At 48.7% G+C, this 17088-nt stretch overlaps 2 protein-coding genes across 2 annotated transcripts in view; both read left to right on the forward strand.

The window, feature by feature from the left end:
* Nucleotides 1-133, forward strand: part of COL27A1 (collagen type XXVII alpha 1 chain) — a 151045-nt gene extending 150912 nt beyond the window's left edge. Inside the window, 1 exon segment of the mRNA XM_073806461.1 lies at nt 1-133. This exon segment is cut by the window's left edge and continues 1849 nt beyond it. The gene's annotated coding sequence lies outside the window, so the exon portion shown is untranslated.
* Nucleotides 134-13409: 13276 nt separating this feature from the next.
* Nucleotides 13410-17088, forward strand: ORM1 (orosomucoid 1). Its single transcript, XM_004329761.4, has 6 exons — nt 13410-13541; nt 13936-14078; nt 14345-14415; nt 15251-15358; nt 15503-15606; nt 16912-17088. The coding sequence occupies exons 1-6, from the start codon at nt 13425-13427 to the stop codon at nt 16975-16977; spliced, it is 609 nt and encodes a 202-aa protein (XP_004329809.1). The 5' UTR covers nt 13410-13424; the 3' UTR covers nt 16978-17088.

Raw genomic sequence — 17088 nt, forward strand, 5'->3', positions numbered from 1 at the left:
GTTCTTGGGTTTCTCTGCTGTCCTTGTTCATGTCTTTGTCCACGTGTCAATGTGTTAAAACCCAAGTGGGTTCCGTTTCTCCTTTTCCCTTCTGGATTTTAAATAAATATTTAAAACTGAGGCAATGGAATGACACATCTGTGGCCGTGTGCTTCTTGAAAAGGCCGGAGGGAAGTTTCTGGCAGGGCTGAAGGGTCAGGGGAAGAGGCTTAGAGGATGCCCTGTTTATGCTTCTCCCCCCGAAGGAGGGGGGAGGGAGAGATACAGCGCCTTGTGGGGGGTGGCCTAAAAGTGAGGGAGTGGGTCCTGTAGGGTTCCCATTGGCGCTTAAAACATCAGAAGGGCCTTCTCTTGCAGTTCCGGAGGCTGGAAGTGTGCTGTAGACCAGAAATCCAAATGTTGGCAGGGCACGATCCCACCGAGGCCTCTAGGAGAGGTTCCTTACTCTGTCCTGAGGCGCCAGGCGGTCCCTGGCTAGCAGGGCAGCACCTCAGTCTCGGCCACTGTAGTCACATGACGCTCTCCCTGTGTGTCTCTAATCCCATCTATTTTTAAGGACACCAGTCCTATTGGATGAGGGCCCACCCTAATGACCTCATCTTAACTTGATTACATCTGCAGAGACCCTATTTCCAAATAAGGCTGCCTTCACAGGTAACGGGGAAGCGTATCTTTTGGGGGGGACACAATTCAACCAATAACACGCAGGAGGAGGTATACTGAGGTTAACGGAGAGCCTCTTTTTTTTTTTTTAACTTGGTAAAATCCACATAACATAAAACTGACCGTTAATGACGTTTTAGTACCTTCGCGACATTGGGCAACCATCACCAGTGTCTACTTGCAGAACATTTTCATCATTTCAAAAGGAAACTCCATACCCGAGAAGCCATCACTCCCTGTTTCCGCCTGCTCTCACCCCTGGAAAACCACTAACCTGCTTCCTGTCGATGGCTTTGCCTACTAAGGATATTTCATATAAATGGAATCATACAATATACGACCTTTAGTGAATGACTGCTTTCATTTAGCATAGTGTTTTCAAGGTTCATCCTTATAGCATAGATCAATACTGCATTCTTTTTTATGACTGAGTAGTATTTCATTGTATAGGTAAACCAGATCTTGTTTATTCATTCTTCCATCGATGACATGTGGGTTGTTTCCATCTTTTGGTGATTAAGGATAGTGCTTCAACAGGAACAATTCTTACCTGTGAGATTCTTGAAAGAGGCCCCAACGATACCTGCTTTGGAAGAAGTGAGTGAGAATCTGGGAGACAGAGTTAACCAGAGTTAGTGAATAAATATAACAAGACGCCCAGATAACTTTGCATTTCAGATAAACAATAATATGTTTTTTAGCATAAGTATGTCCCGTTCAATATTTGGGACATACTTATACCTGCTGGGCCTGAAACCCCTATCTCCTAACTCTTGGTTCAGAGTACTTTCTTCCTTAGCTTGTTCCTCCTCCCCTGGGACACTGGAGAAATCAGAACTTTTCTGCCCTTCTCATCTAAGAGAAAGAAGAAATCACGAGCAGTTGCGCCACATTTTAAAAACATGTTGTTGGGCCTCCCTGGTGGCGCAGTGGTTAAGAATCCGCCTGCCAGTGCAGGAGACACGGGTTTGAGCCCTGATCTGGGAAGATCCCACATGCCGTGGAGCAACTAAGCCCGTGCGCCACAACTACTGAGCCTGTGCTCTAGAGCCCGCAAGCCACAACTACTGAAGCCCGCGCGCCTAGAGCCAGTGCTCCGCAGCAAGAGAAGCCACCGCAATGAGAAGCCCGCGCACCACAACGAAGAGTAGCCCCCGCTCGCCGCAACTAGAGAAAGCCCGTGCGCAGCAACGAAGACCCAATGCGGCCAAAAAATAAATTAATTAATTAAAAAAAAAAAAGCTAGCTGTAAGTTTCTAGGTCATCAGTCCACAGGCAGCTGGGTCTTCTCTACCCTCCCCACCCTCCCCACCCTGACACCTACCCCAGACAGTGAGCCCTGGGAGCCGCTGCCCTGCGGTGTCTCCAAACTTCCACCCGTGGAGCCCAGTGTTCATGGTCTGGAAGAGCTTGGAGATTCCCATGCCTCCAAGTCCACCCTCCTGTTTGACAAAGGTAGCAACTGAAGTCCGCCGAAGTACCCGAGGTCACCTGGTGAGGCCAAGGCAAAGCTGTGATTCAGCCCCAAGACGGCTGACGGCAGTGTTATGTGCGTGAGGCCGGTGGTCCTCAGTGTGGCGCCCTGGGATTACCAGCACAAGCAGCACCGGGGGCCGGTGACCAGCACAAAATTTTCGATCCCTTCCCAAACCGACTGAATCACAAACCCCGAGGGGCCCTGCAATCTGCGTTTTAACAAGCCTCCCTGAAGACTCTAGTACAAGTACCAAGATTCAAGTACCAAGAATCATGACCCTGCACTATTTCCTTAATCTGGAAAATGACTTTCCGACACTGAAGAAAAAAGACAACAACTTGGAAATGAGATGAGAATGTTCTTTTCATTTCTTTGACTGACAGTTAATCAAAAATGAAATTGAGGCAGCATGGCCCATTTCCTGAATCATTTCCTGAGGTCTGCCGGATATCACCACAGCCAAAGAGTTTGCCCAGCTGTCCCATCATGCTTCCCGTTTTGCAGAGGGGAAAAGGTCAATCACTGTAATGTCTGTCTTCCCCATAGGAAGCTCTGTGAGGGAAGGAGATGTAGCTTGTTCTCTGCTGTAGCCGCAGAGCACAGCGTGTCGAAGGCACTCGATCTTGTGGAAGGACTTCCCGCAAGAACTACCATTTTTATTTCCTTGACATGTGTTTATCAGCGGCGCCTTCCTTTTGTCCAGCCGTGTGTGGGCACTGGGGTTATGATGGATCTGAGAGCTTGTCTGAGGGGCTCTGAGTCTGACAGAGGCAGCTAGAGAGGCTGGACCCTGTGTGGTAAGGGTTAGGAAACCAGGGAGCAGGAGACCAAGTGTGGGGTTAGGGAAGCACAAAGGGGGCACCACAGAGCCCAGTGTCAGCTTGGGGAGGATAGTCAGGAGGTGACGCTATAATCAAGGTCCCAGAGAAACAGAACCAATGCGCTGTGTGTGTGTGTGAGCATGTGTGCGTGCACCGCCCGTCTGTGTGTGTGTGTGTGTGTGTGTGTGTGTGTGTGTGTGTAAGCGATTTCTTATAAGGAGTTGGCTCACATGATTATGATGGCTGATGAGTTCCAAGATTTGCAGGGTGAGCTGGCCAGCTCCAGACCCAGGAGAGCGGATGGTGTAGTTCCCTTCCGAAGGCTGGCAGGCTCAGGACCCAGCAATGACCAAAGGCAGGAGAAGACGGATACCCATCTCAAGCAGTCAGGCCAGAGGAATTCTCACTTACTTGGCCTTTTGATTCTATTCAGGCCCTCAGTAGATTAGATGCGGCTCGCCCACACGCGAGAGGGCTATCTGCTTTGCTCAGTCTACCCATTCAAATGTTAATCTCCTCCAAAACACCCTCACTGACACAGCCAGAACGTTGAGCCAAATATCTGGGTACCCCGTGGCTCAGTTAAGTCAAATAAAATTAACCATCAGGGGCTTCCCTGGTGGCGCAGTGGTTGGGAGTCCGCCTGCCGATGCAGGGGACGCGGGTTCGTGCCCCGGTCCGGGAAGATCCCACATGCCGCGGAGCGGCTGCGCCCGTGAGCCATGGCCGCTGGGCTCTGCGCGTCCGAGCCTGTGCTCCACAATGGGAGAGGCCACAACAGTGAGAGGCCCACCGTACTGCAGGGGAAGGGGTCAGGGGAAGCCTGGAGTACTAGGCTGGGAATAGGACAAGCACAGGTTTGCACAGAAGAGCAGGGTTTGCACTCAGGTTACGTTTGTGCTGTGATGGGGCACTGGAGTGGAGCTGTCCAGGGGCAGCTGGCTGAGCTGGGAGGACAGGAAAGAGGTCTGTGCACCATTCGGGGCTCTGGAGAGTCAGCAGCTTTGACGACATGGAAAGTGAGAGAGTCAGGAAGAAGGGCCAGAGGGGAAGGAGAAGAGGGGCTATGTTAGAACCATGCTGCTCAGCAGTCTCGGTCCGGTCTCCGTTCCAGGAGGCCTCTGTGACCTGGCTGGGGAAGCCCCTGAAGCTGGGCCAGCTCATTCCCAGCAAGGGTAAGTAGGAATTTATCAGGGGACACAAGGCAGCTCTTCCCAGCTGGCAGCCCCACGGTTCCCAATCTCCTGTTGCACAACCCAGTGTCCAGAAACAGCCACGGTGGACTTCCAGGGGGAACCCCAGGCCTGTGTTCGCTCTGTCCACAGTGAGGCAAGCCCCAGGGACAGTCACATCCCATGATGACCGGCAGCCTGGTGCTGGGAAAGTGAGAGTGGGACGGGCAAGAAGGGGAGAGGCTGGCAGGTGGATTCTGGTCTCAGCTTCCTGACTGTGACATGGCCTTGAGTGGGTCATTCTCTCTCTCTGGGCCTCAGTTTTTCTCCCAGGAAAATGGGAGTGACATGTCCTTCCCTGCTTTCCAACCACAGACCAGGCCATTGTTCCATAATAGTTGGACGAACCGGGTGAAATTGAATGATACTCAACTGCTTTCTGACCTATAAAATCCACAGTTTCACAGACTCATAGACATGGAGAACAGACTTCTGGCTGCCAAGGGGTCGGAGGGAGGGAGAGGGATGGACCGGGAATTTGGGGTTGGTAGATGCAAACTATTACATTTAGAAGGGATAAACAACAAGGTCCTAATATATAGCACAGGGAACTATAGTCAATATCCTGTGATAAACCATAATGGAAAAGAATATATAAAAAGAATGTCTGTACGTGTATAACTGAGTCTCTTTGCTGCACAGCAGAGATGGGCACAACTTGTAAATCAACTTCAATGAAAATAAATAAATGAATAATTTAAAATCCACAGTTTCATGTGGTTCAACCTTAATAGCACCTTTCAAAATAATAGTGGCTGCAATTTCTTGCACGCTTTCCATGAACCAGGAGCCGTGTTGAATGTAATCCGTATTCATCTCACGCACAACCCTCAGGGGCAAGTTTTATCACCCTGGCTCTTCCGATGGGGGAACTAAAGTCCAAAGAGGTTATATAAGTTGCCCAAGATCACAAAACAGGATGTGAATTTGAACAAATATTTTTTGGTATTTCCTCAGCCCAGACACAAAGTTCCTAATTTGGACTGTTTGCTCTGCCCGTGTATTTTTGTGGTTGCTCACGTAGATAAGATCACTAATTAGTTGTCAGACACAGAGCTTAGCCCTGGCCTTGTATAAAATGGCCAGAAATCTGTATAAAGTGGTTTTCTCAGAAAGTGAATCATTTCAAAATGGTGCATTTCCCTAATTATAGAAACCTCATCTTTTCACCCTGTTACCTTACCCTCCTGGGCCACTGGTTTTCTCAAGTATCTAACGGGGAAAATATCCTATTTTCCTGAATCTAATATAGACATAATTTTGCATTTTGATGTCTTTAGAAGTAGGATGTAATCTGCAATCACTGAAGTATTTATATAATGCAGGAATCTGTCTTTCCTTCCTCACCACCCCAGCTTGTCATTAAACAGATGATGATGGTTATTATAATAGAAGGACCCTTAGAAGCAAATTTGTTTTATCTGATATTTAGATCGTCTAAATGTGAACTGATTGACTATGCATAACAATCCAATGAAGTGGAGTTTATTATTATTATCCACACTTTACAAGTAGGGAAATTGAGGCACAGAGAAGTTAGGTAACTTGCCCAAGGTCACACAGTTAGCAAGTGGTAGAACCAGGACAACTCTTTACCAGCATCGTACACTGCCCTGATTGCTTTTCTGTCTCTTTCCTGCCAAACTTCTCTTGACATTGTGCCAGGGACAGATAGGCAGGCTGGGGAGGGCTGCCCAAGACTTCAATTCATGGAGGTACTAAAGCATCCTTAAAATGTAAGAAGATAGAGGAAATTGTACTGTGTCAGGGTGAGTGCGGGGTGTGCTTGGAGAAGCTACTTGGCTAGTCTCTTGGGAGGAGAGTGAGAAGCCCCTCAAGGGGCAGCCTGAGGCTGAGGACGGTGAGGACCACTCCCTGCTTCCCAGGAGAGGCACTCCGCTTACTCACTGTAAGGGAAAACTTTCATTTCTCTCTCCTCTGCTCACTAGACTTCTGGCCACCAAACCTGTGGATTTTCTCCAACACCAAGTGGTTCTCTGACTCTCCAGACACCAACTGAGTGTCCTACGCTTCAGTTCAGTTCTGACGCTGTTACTGAGCCAGACTTGGGTCTACTTGCCCCACATGCAGCAAAGCCAATCTACTGACACCGGGCTGTGGTGAAGCAAAGTCCAGCGTTTACTGCAGGTGCCAAGCAAGGAGAATGGGCAGCTCATGCTCAAAAGACTGGAACTTCCCAATGGCTTTCAGGCAAGGGTTTTAAAAGAAAGTGTTAGGGGAGAGGATCTTAGGATGTATGATCAGCTCGTGGACCTTCTTCTGATTGGTTGATGGTGAGGTAACAGGGGGATGTTTCAGGAATCTCTATCATCAGCCTTCTGGTTCCAACTGGTTTGGGGTCTACATGCTTGTGGTCAGCATGTAGTCTCCATCCTCCACCTGGGTGCAGGCCTTAGTTTCTGCAGAACCACTCAAAGATATGTATCCGATTGTTATCTACATCCCTTCAGGAGGACTGCTTGAGCCTCCTCTTTGGAACTCGGGGAAGGCTTAGGAAGGTCCTTCATTTCAGCAAGCAAGAAACAGGGGACAGGGCTTCCCTGATGGTGCACTGGTTAAGAATCCGCCTGCCAATGCAGGGGACATGGGTTCGAGCCCTGGTCCGGGAAGATCCCACATGACGCGGAGCAACTAAGCCCATGTGCCACAACTACTGAGCCTGCGCTCTAGAGCCCGCGAGCCACAACTATTGAGCCCAAGTGCTGCAACTGCTGAAGCCTTGCCCCTAGAGCCCGTGTTCTGCAACAAGAGAAGCCACTGCAATGAGAAGCCTGTGCACCGCAGCGAAGAGTAACCCCTGCTCGCCACAACTAGAGAAAGCCCGCGCACAGCAACGAAGATCCAGTGCAGCCAAAAATAAACAAACAAACAAACAAACAAACAAACAAATAAATAAATATTAAAGGAAAAAAAGAAACAGGGGCCATGAAGAGGCTTTTGTACCGAGCAAGACCCTGCAGGGTCCTGCTCAGTTTCAGTCTCCCCTTTTCTTTGTTACTCCTCAATCCCAAGGGGAACAGGGGCTGCACAGAGAGGAAATAAAATTTTGGATAGAGAGATTAATCATAAACTCAGTAAAGAAACTCGGTTTTAGGGGCACACGGTTTCAGCGCTAACCAGAGTTGAGTTAGCATCAGATCCTGCAGATTAAGGGCTCAGTCCCACAAGACTGTCCCCATTTCAGATGCCAATCACAAATCCAGGTTGTCACCTGTGCTTCTGATTGACCAGCTGTAAATCAGAGGTTCCTACGACCCTCTCTCTTTGGGTTTGGCCGTTTACTAGAACAGCTCACAGAACTCAGGAGAATCGTTTACTTACTAGATTCCCAGTTTAGTATAAAAGGATACAACTCAGGAACAGTCAGATAGCAGAGATGCATAGGGCAAGGTATGTGGGAAAGGGTATGGAGCTTCCAGGCCCTCTTTGGATTGCAGCTAAAATAGAAATGAAGTTTTTCTTCTCCTGAGAACAAGGAAAGTAAAGGGAACAGAGAAGAAACATAAACGGGCCTGAAAGAGTTAATCACTCCTAGCTTTACTTTAACTGTTACTAATCTCTAGTATCTGTAACTAGATCTGTCCTTCACAAAGCTAGCCTCTATGGGAATTACATCCTTCACAAATCACTTCCTAACTCTCTGTGTGAATTATGTCCTGCATAAATCACTGCCTAACTCTCTCTGTGAATTCTAGTGTTTATTCTCCCTACACACTCTTGTAGCAAATCACCCCTTGTAGCTGTTTGCATTTCAGAAAGAAGGTCCCAGGCTGATAACCCAGGGTTATCAGATTGCCTGACGCCAGCGGTGATTGTTTTGAAATAATGCAAGAAGAAGAATGCAAGACCTTCACCATTTTGATCCTTATCACTCACTTCGGACTGTGAACTCCACCTGTAAGAACCCCTGTAATTCCCCAGGAGGGGGGCACAGTTCTTGAGGCTGTGTTTTCCCCCTTTGCCTGGCAAAGGAATAAAGCCACCTCTCTTATCTTCCAAAATCTCTGTCTCTGTAATTCTGTTCGGCATCGCGCACAGAGAGTTGAGATTTTGGCAACAGGATTGGCCACCTATTCAGCACCTCCACATGTTCCCCAACCTGGAAGCTCTCCAAATCCCATCATTTAGCACTTTACTGAAAGCATCACTACGTGAGCATGGTTGATTAAATCACTGGTCATCATTAGTGACCAAGTCAATCTCCAGCACCAGTTCCTTTCCCAGAGGTGAGGGGGTGGGGCTGAAAGTTCCACCCCTCTAATCACAGAGTAGGTTCCCCTGATAACCAGCTCCCATCCTGAGTCTATCCAGGAGCCCCCACCCAAGAGACATCTTATTAGCATACAAAAAGACAAGTATCACTTCGGAGAGCCCAAGAGTTTTATGAGCTGTGTGCCAGGAAAGGGAGGTAGAGACCAAGTATGTATTTTGTATTACAGTGAGTCCCCTACATATAAATGAGTTCCGTTCCGAGAGCATGTTCGTTAAGTTCCATTTGTTCATAAGTCCACAAAGTTAGCCTAGGTACCCAACTAACACAATCGGCTATATAGTACTGTACTGTAATCGGTTTATAATACTTTTCACACAAATAATACATAAAAAACAAACAAAAAATAAAGAAAACACTTTTCATCTTACAGTATGGTACCTTGAAAAGTACAGTAGTACAGTACAACAGCTGGCACCCAGGGGCTGACATCGAGTGAACAGGCAAGAAGAGTTACTGACTGGAGGAGGGAGAGGGGGTGGGAGATGGTAGAGCTGAAGGATCGTCAGCAACAGGAGACAGAGGGCAAGCTGCAATGTCACTCACGCCTGACATGGATGGAACGCACGTTCGCATCTTTGAAAATTCGCAACTTGAAGGTTCATATGTAGGGGACTTAGACTTACTGTATATCGCACTCACTGTCTGCGGTTTTGCTTCAAGAGGCATGCAGGTTAGGCCAGAGCTGAATGCTCTGGGTAAAAGCAAGACGGAGTCCTGCTCCTTACTGACCCTCCCTGTTCACCCTTCCCCCACATAGGCAACCCTAGCCTTTCTTCGCACGAACAAAGGAAGGCCCAAAGACCATTGGTCTAAATACCTAAACGTTATAAATCAAAAGTTTTAAAATAAAGCTGACTCTTTACAATTTAAGTTTTGGAAATTTAATCAATGGATTAAGTCTTGTTCAAAAATTTTATAAAGCTGTAAATTATTCACAATGCTAGCATTCAACCTCTAGCTGCTGATTTCAAGAATCACATTCACGCCTAATGTGTGTTCCATCTACTTACACATGAATTTAACAGGAATACGAATGATTTCATATTGCAAAGTATCTCTCAGCTACCATGTGCAACTCTTGCAAATACTGCCTATTTCTAAATCAGGAGGGCCTCCCCAAATACACGTTGCAAAAAACCAAAAAATGGATTCTCAGTACTATTGGGAAGCAAGAGCTAATGTGGCAAGAACTTCCTGCCTTTATGCTGAGAGGGAAGAATGAGAAAGTTTACTGTCTTTTCTCTTTCTGTTGTTGAACCCAAGTTCGTACGCCCCACGCACAGTGAGGCCAGACTGAAATGTCAGAGTCTGGAGCAGGGAAAGGTTTACTAATCGAGGAGGTGTCAACACAGAAGATGGGAGACCTAGACTTGTCTCAAATCCATCTCGTTAGCTGGCTGGGGCACAAGGTTTTTAAAGGCAAGGAGGGTAAATGGGAGAGGGTTGTTGTTGTTTTTTTCTTACATCTTTATTGGAGTATAATTGCTTTACAATGGTGTATTAGTTTCTGCTTTATAACAAAGTGAATCAGTTATCCATATACATATGTTCCCATAACTCTTCCCTCTTGCATCTCCCTCCCTCCCACCCTCCCTATCCCACCCTCTAGGTGGTCACAAAGCACGGAGCTGATCTCCCTGTGCTATGCGGCTGCTTCCCACTAGCTATCTACCTTACGTTTGGTAGTGTATATATGTCCATGCCTCTCTCTCGCTTTGTCACAGCTTACCCTTCCCCCTCCCCATATCCTCAAGTCCATTCTCTAGGAGGTCTGTGTCTTTATTCCTGTCTTATTCCTGTGTCTTTTTTCCTAGGTTCTTCATGACATTTTTTTTTCTTAAATTCCATATATATGTGTTAGCGGTTGTCGGATGCGTGATCAGCTCGTGGACCTTCTTCTGATTGGTTGGTAGTGAGGTAACAAGCGGATGTTTCAGAAATCTTTATCATCAACCTTCTGGTTCCAACTAGTTTGGGGTCTATGTGCTTGTGGTCAGGATGTAGTCACCATCCTCCACCTGGGTTGGAGTCTTAGTTTCTGCAAAACAGATCAAAGATGTGCATCAGATTGTTACCAACATCCCTTCAGGAGGGACGAGGAGTCCTGTGTCTCTACAGCCCTAATGATTAACTGTTTGAGCCAGCTCTTTGGGACTCAGAGAAGGCCTAGGAGACTAAAGCCTCCCCTCCCCCATTTTGTTTTCTTTCTATAAAGAAGAAACTTGTTTTGTTTTTTTTCGTTTTTAACCCAGGAGGGCCCCCGCAGGGTCCTGCCCAGTTTCATTACCTCTAAGTCCACTCAAATCCTCCCTGAATTCTGAAGCGCTGTCTGTCTACTTTATCAGCAGTAGCATCACCCGCAAAGCCACAGGACCTTTGGATATAATGTCCAAATGCCTGATATTTCAAGGACAGAGTACAAGATGGGAAGAATGTTTCCCCTGGGGTCTGAACACGGTTGGTTGTGACGAGGGATGTTTCGGGTTATGGGTCACCCTGTGCCAATACCAGATACCAGACCCCAAGTGACAGAGGTGCTTGTGCGTTGCTGAATGAACTTTGCATGTGTGTGTCCATGTGTGTGTGTGTCCGTGTGTGTGTGGTATGTGAGGGCCTCTGAAGCTCTGGGTTGCAGGTAGGAGCCCCAGTGGCCCAGGTCTAAAGTGGCACCGTCCCCACATGGTGTTCAGCATCTCCATAAAATAGTGTCTTGAATCTGTGCCCAGTCCCATCATCTCACACCTGGACCATGCCACTGCCCAACTGCTCTGCCAAGTTCTCCTGCTCTTGCCCTCCCCATCCCCTGACTAGTCTGACTAGTCAACCCCCCTCCACCTCACTTAAAATTTTTCCGTTTCTCCCCAACACCCCCAGACTCCACTGCAAACTCCTCGGCCTGGCTTCCGCGCTCTGCAGCTCGGGTTCCCATCAACGTCCCCGAGCATCAGCCCCCATCTCTCCGACCCCATCACAGGCTCCAGCCACACAGAGCATATCCTGGTCCTTCACATACCACACTCTCCCTCACCCGCACTCTTCCCTCTTGAAGAGCTCCAGTCATTTTGCAAGACTCCAATTAGAGCAATGCAAAGTCAAAACACTAACTGAGCTGGCAAAAAAAAAAAAAAAAGAAGAAAAGAAAAGAAAAAGAAGGGAAATTCCAATTCTGACAAGGATGTAGAGAAAGAATCATTTCTGCATTGCTAGACTGGTGCAGCATTAAAAATCGTTAGTGTTCTTTGGTTTATCACGTTTTTGTTTTCTCTCTTTTGGGGGAGAGGTTTTTGAAAATCAACTTAATTGAGGTATAATTGGCTTACAGTAAAATGCACACATTTTTGGTTTCCAGTTCAAAGAGTTTCACAAATATACATACGTGTGTAAACACCACCACAATGAAAATACAGAACATGGTCATCTACTTCAGAAAGTTCTCTCATGCCCCTTGGCGGTCAGATGACAAGGCAACCACGGATCTGATGTCTGCCATTGTAATTCGTTTTGGCTGTTCTAGAACTTTGTATAAATGGAATCATACAGTCCGTGCACTATTGAGTCTGGCTTCTCTGGTTCAGCGTAATGTTTTTGAGATGCATTCATGCTGTTACATGTATCCGTAGTTCATTCCTTTTTGTTGCTAAGTAATATTCCATTGTATGAAAATGCCACCGTTTGTTTTTCCATTTTCCTGTTGGCGGATATCTGAATTGTTTCTAGTTTGGGGGCTATTTTATTTATTTATGTATGTATCTGGGGGGCAATTTTAAATATTGCTAAAGTCTTGCATTTTAAAGACATATGTTTTTCTTTCTCTTGAAAGAAATTTGGATGCTCTCTGACACATATCATCAGAGGAAAAAATCACAATATAAAATGCTATAGACAGCTATATTTCAATAAACCTGGAAAAAATAAAATAAAGTGCTATAAATATAAAGGGAGGACATGCTCAAGGAAGTTGGAATCCAAGAAGTGAATGAAAGGTTATGCATCCATTCAAATTACAACTGCTGACTATACTGGTACATGAAAACGTATTCAAAATACATGAAATGAATAAGAATACAAAATTGTAAGCTTATCATAATAGTACTTTTGGAAAGTATTTATTTATTCGAATACAGATTTGACCCCGTCATGTAGAAATGCAAATGGACAATGGAATTATTTATGCCATGGTATATACTGAGCGTCCGCTACTTGCTGGGCACTGTCCCAGGGCTGGGAATATATGGGTGAAAAGAGAGGCGAGCTCATATAGCAGGGGGTGGGGATATCGCAGAGATAATTTCCTGTTTTAGATACTGAGAGGTGATTCAAGTAAAACATTTACTGGAAATAGACGTTCAACTTAGAAGCCCCTTTCTTCTGGAAAGGTCCCTGCCTCCAGGACCGGGTTGGAGGCCTCTGGACTTTTGCTCTTTCACAGGTGTCACCACACTCAGTTGGAACTGATCCCACGTTTGCCCTCACCTCCCACCCCTCAACCCCTCCCCCGCTCATTCCCCTCTCCCCTAGCTCACCTGGGAACTCTCTAAGTTGCCTTCAGCCCTTGATGTATGGCTGGGTCCTTCTCAAGTCTTGGCGCTTAGTAGGACAGGAATTGAATGAAAACAGGAGAGTTTGCCGACAGGCCCCTCTATCAATATCTAAACACATTAACTAATATCAGGCCGGCCCACATTCACCTTGCTTTTGAACAGCCAGACCTTTGGACCCTTGTAACTCCTCCAGGTCAGGGACCCAAATTAGACTTGCGGGCTTTACCTATAGCTGGCTTTGTGGGATGGAGGGAAGGTTTTGTGTAAGACCTTTTCCAAGAGCTCATCAGATTGTGTCATAGCTTGCCTCCAGGGCCCCGCCCACAGCTACTTTAAAGGTCACTGGCACCCTCCAGCCACCAGTCTTCCTGGCGGCAGGTGCCTTGTGGTTTCAGCATGGTGCTGCCCTGGGCCCTCGCCGTCCTGAGCCTCATTCCTCTGCTGGACGCCCAGAGTCCGGCGTGCGCCAACTTGACGGCGGTGGTGCCCATCACCAATGCCACCCTGGACAGGGTGAGTGCCCAAGTCCCTGAGTGCCATGGGCAGCTGCTTCCATCTCTGGGCTTCCCTTTGCCCTCCTGATGCCATCCTTTTCTATCCTGGGTCCTGGGGTGAAATTCTGACCAGCCTCTGGAGGCATTTCTTTGCCTCCAAACTCCGACGCCTCTTTGCAAGGTTCCTCAACAGGGAACAATTCTGCACTGGGCAAGGAGGGGCTGCCCAGGGGTGAGGGTGGGGTGAGGGGAGATGTCTGGTCCTCCAAGTGAGCTCTTGCACGTCCACTCCTCATCTGGGGTCCCAGTCTCCTTGTTTGTAAAATGAGGAGAGAGATCTGCTGATTCTCATCCCAGCTGACTCTCAAGGATTCAGCTCCAGCCTCCATCACCAGTTCCTGGCTTCTCCCCAGCTCTCTGGCAAGTGGTTTTATATCGGCTCAGCCTTCCGAAACCCCGAGTACAACGAGTCGGCTAGATCGATCCAGGCAGCTTTCTTTTACTTTGAGCCCAAGCACGCGGAGGACAAGATAATTCTCAGAGAGTACCAGACCACGTGAGACCCCACACACAAATTCACCCTCAGCCTCAGCTTCCGGCTTCCACTCCCAGCTGCAGAAAAACCTTGAGCGAGTCCATCTTCCCTCCCGGCCTCAGCCTTCCCGTTGATGGACTAGGCGGGGGGGGGGGGTGGGGGGGGGGGGGGATGGGGGGCATTGACTCCAACTGCCACCTGACTCTTGGCCCTCAATGACTGAGATGGGTGACCGTCCACTTCTTGACCATCTTACTGCTTTTCTCCCCTCTCCTGTCTGACTGTAGTGGGAACAAGTGCGTCTACAACTCCAGCTCCGTGACGGTCTATCGCAAGAATGGGACCTTGTCTATATACGGTGAGGCCCAGCCCTCAGGTGGAGGGCTGCTGTGTGGAGTGGGGAGATGGTGGGTTGTCCAGCCTAAAGACGGGGGCCTGGACTAAGGCCCTGGGGGCTTTGAACACAGAGAACACGGGACAGGCCCACCTTTTATATCTCTGTGGCCCCAGTGCCTGCACACAGCAAATAATCAGTAATAACTGGCAACATTGTTGAGCTCTTACTATGTGCCAGGCACTGTTTGAAGTGCTTTATATGGATTAATCCCCTTAATACTCACAAACAACCCTAGGAGGACATTACAGTGATCAGATGAGGAAACAGAGACGTCAAGTAGTTTCCCCGAGGTCACACAGCTTATAATTAGAAATAGGATCTAAACCCCAGACTGGCTCCAGTCCTACCTCTCTGTCTACTACTCCTTATCTTCGGGGAAAACTCCTTATCTTCGGGGAGCTAAGGGTGGGAGCCTGCATTGGGCAGGCAGTGACTTCGCCCATTTCCCCACCATCACTGCAGAGAGGGCTCCTAGTAGGAGCACACAAATGCTGACGGAATTGAACGGACACCACTTTGCAGCCCCAAGGCTCCTGTCTGGGCTTGATTTCCTCATCTGTAAAATGGGGAGAAAGGCTCTGACAGCCATGGTCCATGTGAGGCTCCTATGATTCCACACATAGAGAGTGCTCAGTGCAGAGCCTGGCACACAGGAGGAGCGAGTGACCAGTGGCCTAAGACAACCCCTGGTCTTCACTGGTTGGCTGTGTGGCCCTGGGCACACCCAGGTTCCTCCCCCGTGAGACAGGAACTGTTGTGCCGCCCCCGTGGTCTCATCAGAGGCTCTCTCCTCCAGAGTCGGGTAAAGAACACTTTGCTGACCTGCTGCTCACCAAGCACCCCAAGACCTTCATTCTTTCTGCCTCCTGGAACGGCAAGAAGAACGTGGGCATGTCCTTCTATGGTAAACACCTCAAACTCCCACTCCACCCAAGCCTCACCCCAGGACCACCACTACTCGGGCGGGACCCCCAGCACCCCAGCCCTCCCTGGCCTCCCACTTAGGTCCCCCATCATCCTCACCCGGCCCTCTTGCTCCGTCCTGTAGCCGACAGGCCAGAGGTGACCCAGGAGCAGAAGAAAGAGTTCCTTGATACCATCAAGTGCATAGGCATTCACGAGTCAGAAATCACATACAGCGATGAGAAAAAGGTAAGTGCAAGGAGGACCGGGCAGTGGCCCCCCTGAGGGTGGTCCCACCTTGGGCAGCCTCAGAGGCCCAGAGAGGGAAGCTGTCAGTCAAAGCTGCACAGCGAGGCAGGATATCCTGTTTAAGCACCTGCCTCACTGCAGGGCCCCCGGGTGATGGATGAGTGCCCAGGAGGGAAAAGTCACTGGGAATCAGGGAGGACGCCTGGAGCAGGTGGGGAGGATTGTAAAGGCTAACAGGAGGGGAAGAGCATAGCCAAGGTGTGGTGAACTTGGGAAAGAGACACGCACACGGGGAATGATCACTTACAGCTGCCTGCCACACCCCCAGGCTTCTAATGTCCGTGTGATGGGGAATCAGTCTTGTGGTTTTAGGTGTCACCCAAACTGCAAGTCCAGGGCCACCGTCCCAATTTTTGCTGGAACTGAGCATTATCTGTATAATCTTCTTAATACTTTCTTTTAAACCTGTGTTAAATGCAAGGCTTTACATGGTCTCGTCCTGTGTAATCATATCTGAAATCACAGAGCTGATTTAAACTGGTTACAAAAACCAAAAACTGGTTACACGTTTGTGGATACATGTGAAATACTTTCATGATTATTAAAATAAAAACGTCTCCATCTAGACAGATTTGTGCCACCAGAGGTCATTTCCCGTGACCACCGGTGGCACAAATCATCCCCTGCTTTCGGGAACCCCGGGAAAAGGCGTATGAACACAGACACTGGAGTTGGTCCCGTGGCCAGCAGCCTGCTGCCCCCGTCCACTGGCCGGGGGACCTCGGACAGGCCGCAGGTCACCATGAGCCTCACTCCCGTCATCTTCAAAATGGTGTGAGGGGGCTTCCCTGGTGGCACAGTGGTTGAGAGTTCGCCTGCCGATGCAGGGGACACGGGTTCGTGCCCCGGTCCAGGAGGATCCCACATGCCGCAGAGCGGCTAGGCCCGTGAGCCATGGCCACTGAGCCTGCACGTCTGGAGCCTATGCTCCACAACGGAAGAGGCCACAACAGTGAGAGGCCCGCATACCGCAAAAAAATAAAAGAAAAAAAAATGGTGTGAGGAATCCAGGAGATCAACAGAAGGGCATGGCAAGTCATAAGTGCTCAGACATGCCAGGTGTTAAGGGTTTGAGCCTCCATTTCAGAGGTGAGTAAGCTGAGACTCAGAGAGAGAGAATGACTTGCCCAGGGTCACCCAGCTGAAGCCCTGCTTGGGCTGGAACTACAGTCCAGAGCTTACTTCCCTCTTCCCCCAGAAGACCCCCCCGCCCTCCCCCGATCATGTGTTGTCTTCTCCCACCAGGATCTGTGCGGACCACTGCATATGCAGCACGAGGAGGAAAGGAAGAAGGAAGAGGAAGGGTCCTAGCATTGGGTTAGGACCTTGGGGACTCTGCGGGCCCATCCTCAGCCTCCGGCTCACCCTTCGTATCTCAGCTCTTTCCCTCAGTTGCATCAATAAAGCGTCTGTTGTGGTACA

Source organism: Tursiops truncatus, chromosome 6 (assembly GCF_011762595.2).
Source record: "Tursiops truncatus isolate mTurTru1 chromosome 6, mTurTru1.mat.Y, whole genome shotgun sequence".
NCBI lineage: Eukaryota > Metazoa > Chordata > Mammalia > Artiodactyla > Delphinidae > Tursiops > Tursiops truncatus.

What these genes read in the sequence shown, in the direction of transcription:
- ORM1 (XM_004329761.4), top strand. Translation starts at nt 13,425, where the DNA reads ATGGTGCTGCCCTGGGCCCTCGCCGTCCTGAGCCTCATTCCTCTGCTG. An exon ending in CCAATGCCACCCTGGACAGG is followed by an intron (nt 13,542 to 13,935) that starts GTGAGTGCCCAA and finishes GCTTCTCCCCAG; the next exon opens with CTCTCTGGCAAGTGGTTTTA. An exon ending in CGTGGGCATGTCCTTCTATG is followed by an intron (nt 15,359 to 15,502) that starts GTAAACACCTCA and finishes TCCGTCCTGTAG; the next exon opens with CCGACAGGCCAGAGGTGACC.